The sequence below is a fragment of the Elephantulus edwardii genome, unplaced genomic scaffold (genome assembly GCF_000299155.1).
Source record: "Elephantulus edwardii isolate Elephantulus edwardi_28Jun2011 unplaced genomic scaffold, EleEdw1.0 scaffold00342, whole genome shotgun sequence".
Lineage (NCBI taxonomy): Eukaryota > Metazoa > Chordata > Mammalia > Macroscelidea > Macroscelididae > Elephantulus > Elephantulus edwardii.
In genome coordinates, this window is record NW_006400092.1 from 1,628,422 (window position 1) to 1,639,935 (window position 11,514).

At 41.0% G+C, this 11,514-nt stretch overlaps 1 protein-coding gene across 1 annotated transcript in view; it reads right to left on the reverse strand.

Annotated features, from left to right (window-relative positions):
- KLRG1 (killer cell lectin-like receptor subfamily G, member 1) overlaps positions 1–11,290 on the reverse strand; it is a 59,888-nt gene extending 48,598 nt beyond the window's left edge. Inside the window, exon 1 of the mRNA XM_006901762.1 lies at positions 11,164–11,290. Coding sequence (XP_006901824.1) covers positions 11,164–11,290 — 127 coding nt within the window. The remainder of the gene's footprint in view (positions 1–11,163) is intronic.
- Between the last annotated feature and the right edge of the window lie 224 nt (positions 11,291–11,514).

Sequence of the window (11,514 nt, forward strand, 5' to 3'; positions counted from 1 at the left end):
AGAGAGAGAGAGAGAGAGAGAGAGAGAGAGAGAGATTGAGATTGATTCCCAAGAGCCATTATCATTCTCAATGGAGAAGGACTAAAGGCATTTTTCTTGTGAACAAAGACTAGACAAGGATGCCCACTGTCATCACTTCTATTTAATATTGTGTTGGAAGTACTTGCTAGAATAATACAACAAGCACAAGCGAAGGAAATAAAAGGCATCCAGATCAGAAGTGATTAAACTATCACTATATGCATATGATATGATATGATATTGTACAGAGAAAACCCCAAGGCCTCAACAAAAAGCTGTTAGAGCTAGTAGACCTATTTAGTAGAGTGGATGAATATAAGATCAATATCCTAAAATCAGTGGGATTCCTCTACAGTAATAAAGAGAACACAGAGAAGGAAACCAAAAAAGGAATACAATTTGCAATAGCCAACCACAACTGAGATAATTGGGAGTGAAACTAAGTAGAGACACGAAAGACTTATATAAAGAAAACTACAGAACATTTCTGCAAGACACAATAAAAGACCTAAAGAAATGGAAAAATGTGTCCTGTTCATGGATAGGAAGACTCAACATTGTGAAAATGACAATGAAAATCCCAAAGCAAAGCAATTTACATGATCAATGCAATCCCAATACAGACACCAAATTCATTTTTCAGGGATATCAAAAGGGAAATTGCCAAGCTTATTTGGAGAGGAAAGTGAACCTGAATAAGCAAAACACTTTTGAGAAACAAAAATGAAGTGGGAAGCATCACTCCGTGATCTCAAAACATACTACACAGTGGTAGTAACCAAAACAGCATGGTACTAGTACAATGACAGCCACATAGAACAATGGGACAGGATCAATAACCCAGAAATGGACCCCGGTATCTAGGGTCAACTGATATTTGACAAGGAAATAAAACCTATCAAATGGGAAAACGACAGCTTTTTCAACAGATGGTGCTGGCATAACTGTACCACTTCCTGCAGAAAGCTAAAACAGGATCCACATCTCACACTACACACAAAAATCAACTCAAGGAGGAATAAGAGACTTGGGAGTAAAGGCCAAAAACAAAGTTTATAAGAGACAAACTGGGATCAATCTTAAACAGCCTAGTCTATGGTAGAAAGAGACTGCCAAATACAGCCAGAAATGCACAATCTGAAGAGGATAAAATTGATGAATGGGACCTTCTAAAGATTAAATCCTTGTGCACATCAAAAACTTTTCCCAACAGACTAGAAAGAAAACCTACTAACTAAGGGGGAAAAAAATTTGACAACACCATTTCAGACAAAGGTTTCATATCAAAATTTACAGAATCCTACAGGGCCTCCACAAGAAAAAGATTGATAACCCAATTACAAAATGGGCAAAAGACATGGAAGGGTTTTTCACAGAGGAAGATATTCATACGACCAACAGACACTTGAAGCAATGCTCTAAATCACTAGCAATAAGAAAGTTGCAAATCAAAACCATAATAAGATACCATCTCACTTTAGTTGTTGTTATTATGTGACCCTATGTACAACACCCCTAAACTCTGCTCAGTTCTGTGCCAATCGCACTATCTCTGACACTCCCATCCCAATTACCCCAGTCACTGAATCAATCAACCTCATAGAGGGTCTTCCGTTCCTGTGCTGTCCCTCCACCCTACCAAGCATGATGTCCCTCTCCAAGGACTAGTCTCTCCTTAAAACATGTCCAAAGTATGTTAGACGGAGCCTCAGAATCCTTGCCTCCAAGGAGCAGCCTGGTTTAACCCTCTCCAGGATGAATCTGTTTGTTTCCTTGGCAGTCCATGGTACCCTCAATACTCTTCTCCAGCACCACAGCTCAAAGGCATCAATTCTCCTTCTATCCTCCTTAGTCATTGTTCAACTCTCTGATGCATAATAAGTGATAGCAAAGACCATGGCCTGTATCAGACACACCTTAGTCTCCAGAAAGGCACCATTGCTCTTTTGTACTTTGGAAAGTTCCCTAACAGCAGACTTTCTCATCACAATACGTCTTAATTTCCTCGCTACTGGTGCCAAGAGTGTTGACTGTGGAGCCAAGCAAACTGAAGCTGTGAACAATCTCAATCTCTTCACCATCCATCCTGATGCTGCCAACTGGTCCAGTGGTGAGAATCTTTGTCTTCTTGATATTGAGCCTTAATCCATATTGAAGGCTGCAGCCCTTAACCATCTGCAGCCAAGTGCATGAGGTCTTCCTCAGTTTCAGCAAGCAGGGTTGTGTCATCCGCATAACACAGATTGATAGATCTTCCACCAATCTTGATGCCACATTTCTCCTCATAGAGCCCAGCCTCTCGGATAATCTGCTCTGCATACAGGTTGAAAAGGTATGGAGAGAGGACACATCCCTGGAGTCACCCTTCCCACTTTTGAACCATGCAGTGTTTCCTTGCTCTGTTCTGACGACTGCCTCTTGGTCCAAGTATAGGTTTCTCATTAGCACGATCAAGTGTTCTGTGATTCCCATTCTTCTCAGAGTCAGCCACAGTTTGTTATGATCCACACAGTCAAGTACCTTTGCATAGTCAATGAAACATAGATATACATTCTTCTGGTATTCCCTGCTTTCAGCTAAGATCCATCTAACATCAGCTACAATATCCCTAGCACCACTACCCCTTCTAAACCTAGCCTGGACTTCTGGCAGTTCTCTGCTGATGTGCTGTTCCAGTGCTTTTTGGATAATCTTCAGTAGCAGTGGAAAAATTTAACAGGACAGCAAGTAATAAATGTTGGGAAGGCTGTGGTGAGATAGAAACTCTTATACACTGTTGATGGGATTGTAAAATGTACAACCACTCTGGCAGGCAGTTTGGCATATCCTCAGAAACTGAACAAAGAAATTCCATATAATCCTGCAATTCCACTGCTTGGAATATACCCTGAGAAAAGGATAACTGAGGCACAAATGGAGACTTGTACACTGATGTTTATAGCAGTGTTATTCACCATTGCAAGAACATGGGAACAGCCAAAATGTCCTATCACAATCGAACGGATTGAGAAATTATGGTATATTCACATAATGGAATACTGCACAGCATGCAGATTTTGTAAATCACTACCTAACTTGGGAGGACCTGGTGAGCATTATGCTAAGTGAACTAACTCAGTCCCGGAAGGACATATATAAGACCATTATCGTAGAATGAGCATGAGAATCCAAGAGGGGGAGGGTAGGAGCACAGGGATGAGGATGGGTTACTCATAGGGCACAATTTGATGGGTGGAGGGAGGGTGGGGGAAGAAAATGGGAAAGATCCATCCTGCAAAACAATGTGATTTAAGAGTCATGTTTAGTGTCAACAAGACATCCTGCAGGATCCTGTTTTTAAGGTGCGCTCCTCATCTCCATTTTGGTAACTTGGTGATATGGAAGCAGGAATTTGTAAGATGAGAGTGCTTGTTCTGGTTGATGGTTGGGTAGAATGTCTGGTTGTTTTCTGATTTAAGCATCTTGTTTAGTGTCAACAAGACATCCTGGAGGATGTTATTATGTTATCGTATTTTTATATTTTGGAGGAACATTCTTCTAAGTCTTACAGCATTCTTCTGCAAATTTGCTTTACTGAGGCAATCTGAGTTTGCTGTGATGCTGAACCTTGTGCCATTGGGGTGTCAAATATAACGGTTGCCCATGGTGGACAGTGTTTGGTGGAGCTCCTAGTTTAAGACAGGTTTGGAAGCAGGAGTGGCATCCATTTCCTAAACCACATACCTCTGAAAACTCTATGAACTTGGAGAAATGACATTAGTTACAGAAAGACTTCAGGTCTTTTGTTCGTAGGGTTGGTCATTCTCAACCTGACGGCAAGCAACAATTATAGAGTAGGAAGATTGAAGAGTGGGAGGGGAGGAGCAGAGGGATGGGTGGCAGGGAGGGGAGGGAGTGGTTAATTATAGGGTCTCACAATTTGATGGTTGGAGAGAGGGGTGGGTAAAGAAAATCGGAAAGATCCGAGGTGACAATGCAGTGTATACGAACTTTGTAAGTAAATCAATATAAATAAAAATATTATTTTTAAAAACAGTTATGGTAACATTTCAAAAGACAACATTTAAAAAAATATATCATTAAAACTATGTAGCAATAAGAAAGCTTATACAGATAAAAAAATCACAAAATATATATGATTTTTTAAATTATATAACATCAATGCACACCCATGTTTATTGCTGCATTGTTCACAATAGCAAAGAAATGGAAGCAAATCAAGTGCCCATCAACAAATGAATGCATAGAGAAGCTATGGTATATTCACACAATGGAATATTACACAGCACTGAAAAACAAGGAATTTACAAAATATACAAAATTAGTTACTCTGGAGGAACTTATGCTGAGTGAAATATCTCAGTCACAAAAGGACAAATATTGCTTAACATCACAGTTATAAGACAGGATTGACATGGGGTTTGGGGGGAAACTAAGAAAAGGGGGTAGATAATGAACACTGCATTGGAATACATGAGGAAAAGAATTGTTTAAAAGGAATAAATGACTAGGTATTATTTGCATGACAATAGTCCAGAATAAGAGGTGCATAAGAAAGTGGACTGGGGTCAGTAGGAGGGAGGAAATTGTGCAACAATGAATGAATTTTTTAAAGAGAAACGCAAACAGGGGGTTGGGGACATAGGGAGGAAAATGTGCAGCAGTGAATGAGTGGAAATCAACATTTTCTGTAAATTTTCATTAAAATCACAATAAAAATTATTTTTAAAAATTATATAAAATCATGTAGGCATAGAAAAATGAAAATAATTTCACAGGTGGTAGAAAAAATTTAGGCAATAATTTTCAATTCCTCTTTTATTCTTAAAATGTTTGTCAACTATTTATCACAAGCTTTGACTGGCCTTTGAAAAAAATCAGTGTCAGGGAGGGAAGGAGGAAGGACAGGGGGAAAAGAGGGAAGGAGGGAGAAGGGATGTTGGTGGTGTTAGCTGAGGAAGGGCAGAAGGGAACAGTGGTATCTTGGTCTCCCCGGGACCTTTGCAGACTCATATGAGTGATTGTATTTTCACTGTCTGGGTATATTACTTAAGCAAAGAACTGCTGACTTCTAAAAGTAGTTTTCACATCTTTGCAAAAACCACAGTTTCAGCTCTTCAGGAATGCTCCTGGCTGCACCCTATCAGACCCAGGCACCTTGTTCTCCCTTAAGCATGCTGACAAGCTATTTGTCCTGTTAGGTTAAATAGGCTGGCTGAATTCATAATGTGTCAGGGATGAAGGTTCCGTGGTGGCTCCTGGGTAAAACATTCAGCCACTGCTCAAACCCATCAGCCCATTCTGCAGGGAAAAGATGAGGCAGTGTGCTTCTGTAAAGATTTACCATCTTAGAAACCTATGGGACAGTTCTACCCTCCTCCAGGGTCACTATAAGTCAAACTCAATGACAGTGGGTAGGTCTGAGTTTCAGGGATGATGCATAGGGATTGAACACCCTGCTATACCACGGATGCTTTGACTGGTGGGGCTTCGCAGGACTGCCCAGCTGGAGCCCAGGATTTAGGGTTAAGTCAGTGCTGCATCCCCAGGAGCTTTTGCTTCAAGGAATGCCAGCTAGAGTCTTCTATCTTCACCCCTCTCTGTGATGCTCTGGAGAAGTGCCTGGGGCCTCTTGAAGTGGCCTGGTCCTGCGAGGTCATGAGAGAACAGAGCCTAGAGACCTTCTGCACTGGTACCTACAGCTTCCCCAGCTAAGTCTACTGCAGTAAGACTCTGCTGAGTCAGACCAGACTGTCCCCAAGAAGACCGGTTACTGGCCAAAATCTTCAGCCTGTGCCCGCGAGTTCAGAAGGTGGAGCTCAGGTCCCTGCATCACATATCACTGTACTTCCTGCCAGTTCAGAGATAAAGCAGGAAGGTGTGTTCAGTGGGTGAGTGACTTGAGTCCCTACCCTGGCAACCAGGGGTCATTAGGAATGAGTAGACATGGCCTCTGTGCACTCAGAACAGAGCAATGACTATCTGATGCAGCTCGTTCCCCTGAAAAGATCCTGCAAACCAACTTATTTCATCAAAGCAAATGTTTACATGAAGAAACAGAAGCCCACAGCGGGTCGGTCCTTGTCCAAGGCATCAGACTGAACCAGAGTTTGGGAAACTGAGGAAGGTGAAAGAGCCTTGCAACATTCCCCTCAGGTGCTTATGTTTGCTCACAGCTTTAGAAGGGAGTTACTTCTTAAAGGACATTTACAAGAATGGAGGGAAGCTACATGGAGACTTCAGATGCTCAAAGGTGTGAGTGTCCTTCCCCCTGTATCAGGGGGAAATGAAGAAGACACTGCACTGGGCTCAGAAGAAGGGAGAAAGGTTGGAATTAAGAGAGAATGCTTCTGGCAACTACTTTATGACACTGGCTTACCCAGAGACTATTAACTAGATCCCTCTCCTCTCTGAACCTCTAACTTCTCAGCAGTGGAGTACAAAAAATAGAAGCGTTCACATTTGTTGAGCATTGCTAATCAATCTGCAAGGCACCATGCAAAGAGCTTCATGCGTATTAACACAAGCCTCACAGCTGTGGTCACACAGCAGAAAGTGGTGGCATCGAATGTGAATGAATGCACGGAGTTCATTATGTTTCTAGTACTTTCTTTGTGGTGGTGGTGTTGTTGTTATGTGCAGTCGAGTGTCACCTGCGGTTCATAGGGACCTTATGTTCAACAGCCCTAAATCCTGTTCTATCCTGTGTCAATCTTATTGTCTCTGACACATCTATCCCCATCAACCCAATTACTGAATCAGCCCATCTCATTGAGGGTCTTCATCTCTTGCACTGTCCCTCTACCCTCGCAAGTATGACATTCCCCTCCAAGGACTGGTCCCTCCTTGCAACATGTCCAAAGTATGTCAGACAAGCTTCAAAATTCTTGCCTCCAAGGAGCAACCTGGCTTCACCCTCTTCTAGGACGAACCTCTATTTCCTCCTAGCAGTCCATGGTATATTCAATACTCTTCTTCTCCAGCACTATAGCTCAAAGGCTTCAATTCTCCTTCTATCATTACTAGTCATTGTTGTTTTCTGATGCATAGCAAGTAATTACAAAGGCTATCACCTGGATCAGGCGCACCTTAGTCTCCAGAATAACATCATTGCTCTTCAGCACTTTGAAGATGTCTCTGAAGGCAGACTTTCCCAAAGCAATTCGTCTTTTAATTTCCTGGATGCTAGTATCAAGAGTATAAATTGTGAAGCCAAGCAAACTAAAGCTGCCAACAATCTCAATCTCTTCACCGTCTATCATGATTCTGCCAATTGGCCCAGTGGTGAAAATCTTTGTTTTCTTGATGTTGAAACATCATGATAGATGGAGAAAATATTGAAACTGTCAATGACTTTATCTTACTTGAATCGACAGTTAAATACTTGGTACTAGCAATCAGAAGATCAGGAGATGTATTGCACTGGGAAAGTCTGTAGTTAGCGACCTCTTCAAATTATTAAGGAGCAATGATGTCAGTTTGAGGACTAAAATGACTCTAACCCACAGGTGACCCTATATTGTCCTTGTCAACTGTGTTTCAAAGGGCTTTTCAATGGCCGATTTTTCAGAAGTGGATCAGCAGGTATATCTAGATAGATTGAAACCTCCAGTCTTTCAGCTGATAATCAAGCATATACTCAAAGTGGTAAATATTTGGTACTTTGTGGACCATATGGTCTCTGTCATTTCTTGGTTATACCACTAAAACTTGAAAACAACCATAATAATACATAAACAAATGAGCATGGCTGTACTCTGGTGGCCTCATCCACAAGGAGAGTACCCAAAGGCAGGGCCTCCCTGGTGCTTGGAATCCACCAGGCACTCTCAAGGAGAAAGATGAGCCATCTTCTCCAATGAGATTTAAAGCCACAGAAAACTCACTGGAGCAGCAGCTATGAGTTAGTTCTGACTCCACAGCAATGAGTTCAAGTTTGAGTGTTCCAATGAAGCTGTCTTTACAGACAGTGAAATTTAAATTTTATATGCAGCTTGGATTTAGAAGAGGTCGTGGTACTAAGGATATTATAGCTAATGTTAGATGGCTCTTAGCAGAGAGCAAAGAATACCAGAAGAATGTCTATCTGTGCTTCATTGACTATGCAAAGGCTTTTGACTGTGTGGATCACAATAAGCTGTGGCTGGCTCTGAGAAGAATGGGAATCCCAGAACATTCGATTGTGCTAATGCGAAACTTATACTTGGACCAAGAGGCAGTTGTCAGAACAGAGCAAGGAGACACTACATGGTTCAAAATCAAGAAGGGGGTTCGTCAGGGATGTATTCTGTCTCCATACCATTTCAATCTGTATGCAGAACAGATCATCCAAGACTCTGGGCTATACGAAGAGGAATGTGTCATCAGGATTGGTGGAAGAATCATCAACAACCTGCGTTATGTAGATGACACAACCCTACTTGCTGAAACTGAGGAGGACCTGAAGCGCTTGCTGCAGAAGATCAAGGACTACAGCCTCCTATATGGACTGAAGCTCAACATCAAGAAAACAAAGATTCTAACCACTGGACCAAGAGATCAAATCAGTTAGGTGATGAAGCAAAAGTATTTTTAATAAATGGTGTGTTGTTAAGAATGGAAAACCACCTGTAGAAAACTCAAGCAAGACTCACACCTCATACCATACACAAACACCGACTCAAGGTGGATCAAGGACCTATGAGTAAAAGCAAGGATTATAAACTTCATCTGAGAAAGAACTTGAGAAGCCCTAATCCATAACATGAACTGTCTTCCAATCATCTGGAAAAACCTACAATCAAGAAAGAAAAAAAATAGATTAATGGGACTTGCTATGAATCAAATCACAATGCACACATAAAAACTTCTACAAACTTTACTTTGAAGGTGAAAAGGAAACCCACAGACTGGGAAAAATATATGGTAATAATATATCCGATAAGGGACTCATATCTAAAATTTATAGAATACTCCAGTACTTCAACAAGAAAAAGGTAAATAAACCAATTGCAAAATGGGCCCAGTATAGGAACAGACATTTCATCAAAGAAGACATACAGATGGCAAATAAACACATGATGAAATGTTCAAAATCCTTAGCTATCAGAGAGATATAAATCAAAACAACTATGAGTATCATCTCACTCCAGCAAAAGCAAAGGTCAACAGAGCAGCAAATAACAAATGCTGGCAAGGTTGAGGAGACATTGTAACACTTATTCACTAATACTGGAAGTGTAAAATGGTGCAACTATAACGGAAAGCAATATGATGCTTTCTCAAAAAGTTGGAAACAGAAACACCATTTGACCCAGCAGTTCCACTACTGGCCGTGTATACTCTAAGGAAACCAGAGCTATCACCCAAACAGAGATATACACATACACATGTTTATTGCTGTGTTATTCACAATAGTAAAGAGATGGAAGCAATCCAAGTGTCCATCAACAAATGAATGGATAGAAAAACTACGGCATATTCACAAAATGGAATGCTATGCAGCCCTGAAAAAAAGGAACTCAAAATACTGCACAACATGGGTGACTGTGTAGGATATTATGCCAAGTGAAATATCTCAGTCACAAAAGGGCAAATACTGCATAATACTACTGTTATAAAACAGGACTGACATGGGGTTTGGGGGAAAACTGAGAAGAGGATAAATAATGTAAACTTCATTGAAATAGATGAAGAAAAGAACTGTTTAAAAGGAATATATGATTAGGCATTATCTGTATAAAATATACATATATATAAAACTATAGTCAAGAATAAGAGGTGTAAGAGGTGCATGGCAAAGTGCAGTAGGGTAGAGGGAAGAAATTATGCAACAATGAATCCATTTAAAAAAACAAAAAAAGAATGAGGAGTAGGGAGGAAAATGTGCAACAATGAAGGAATGAAAAACCAATTTTTCTGTTGTTGTTAAGTGCCGCCAAGTCACTTGCAACTCATAGCAACCATATGTACAAGAGCCTTAAACCTTGCTCTATCCCATGCCAACCTCATTGTCTCCAACACACCTACTCCCACTACCCCAATCTCTGAATCCATCTCACTGAGGGTCTTCCTCTCCTGCGTGGTCCCTCCACTCTCCCAAACATGATGTCCCTCTCCAAGGACTGGTCTCCTTGCAACATGCCCAAAGTATGTCAGACATACTTTAGAATCCTTGACTCCAAGGTGCAGCCCGGTTTCACCTTCTCCAGGACAAACCTGTTTGTTCTCCTAGCAGTCAATGTTCAACACTCTTCTCCAGCACCACAGATTAAAGGCATCAATTCTCTGTCATCCCTCGTCACTGTCCAGCTCTCTGATGCACAGCATACAATCGCAAAGACTATAGACTGGATCAGGTGAACCTTAGTTTCAAGCCTGACATCGTTGCTCTTCAGTACTCTGGAGAGGTCCCTGAGCTGACTTTCCCAATGCATTTTGTCTCTTGATTTCCTAGATGCTTGTATCAAGAGTGTTGACTCTTGAGCCAAGCAAACTAAAATTGTTAACTATCTTAATCTCTTTACCATCCATACCAATTGGCTCAATGGTGAGAATCTTTGTTTTCTTGTTGTTGAGCTTCAATCTGTACTGAAGCGCTTCAGGTCCTCCTCAGTATCAGCAAGCAGGGTTGTGTTATCTGCATAACGCAGTTTGATGAATCTTCCATCAATCCTGATGCCATCCCTCCTCGTACATCTCAGAGTTCCAGATGATCTGTTCTGCATACATATTGAAAAGGTATGGAGACAGGATGCATCCCTGGCGTACCCCCTTCCCCATTTTGAACCATGCAGTGTTTCCTTGCTCGGTTCTAATGACTGCCTCTTGGTCCAAGTATAGGTTTCACATAAGCACAATAAAATGTTCTGTAAAGTTTCATTAAACTCACAGTAAAAATAAAGAGAGAAAAATTTTCAATTTCCTCCCCTTTGGCATTAGCTGTAGGAGAATATATTTGAGTAACAGTCATATTAACAGGTCTTCCTTATATGCATATGGACAATATCCTATCACTCACCACACTGTACTTGAGGACAGAATTTGAAATTTACTTTTTAACTATGAATGCAACACCAACCGTCTTCTGTTTTTCTTTCCCAGCACAGTATACCATGTGATTATCTGATTCAAAGTGACTAAAGTTAATCTGTCTCATCTCACTAATGCCTAAAATATCAATGTTCATGTGGTCCATTTCATTTTTCACAACTCTTAGTTTTCCAGCATCCATGCTTTGTACATTCCCTGTTCCACTTATTAAAGGATCTGTGCCACTATTTTCCCCCATTTTGGTTGATTTCCAATCTGGTTTCTACCCCTAGTACTATAATTATCTGTGTTACTCTACTTTTCATAGGGTTTCCAGAGGCCTGCTATTTAAGAAGTAGATGGACTTCCTGCTTCCTAGTTTGTTTTAACCTGGGAGCTCTACTGAAAACTGTCCACCATGGGTCACACTTGTGGCATTTGACAAATCAGTGGCATAGCTTTCAGTATCACAGCAACCTACAA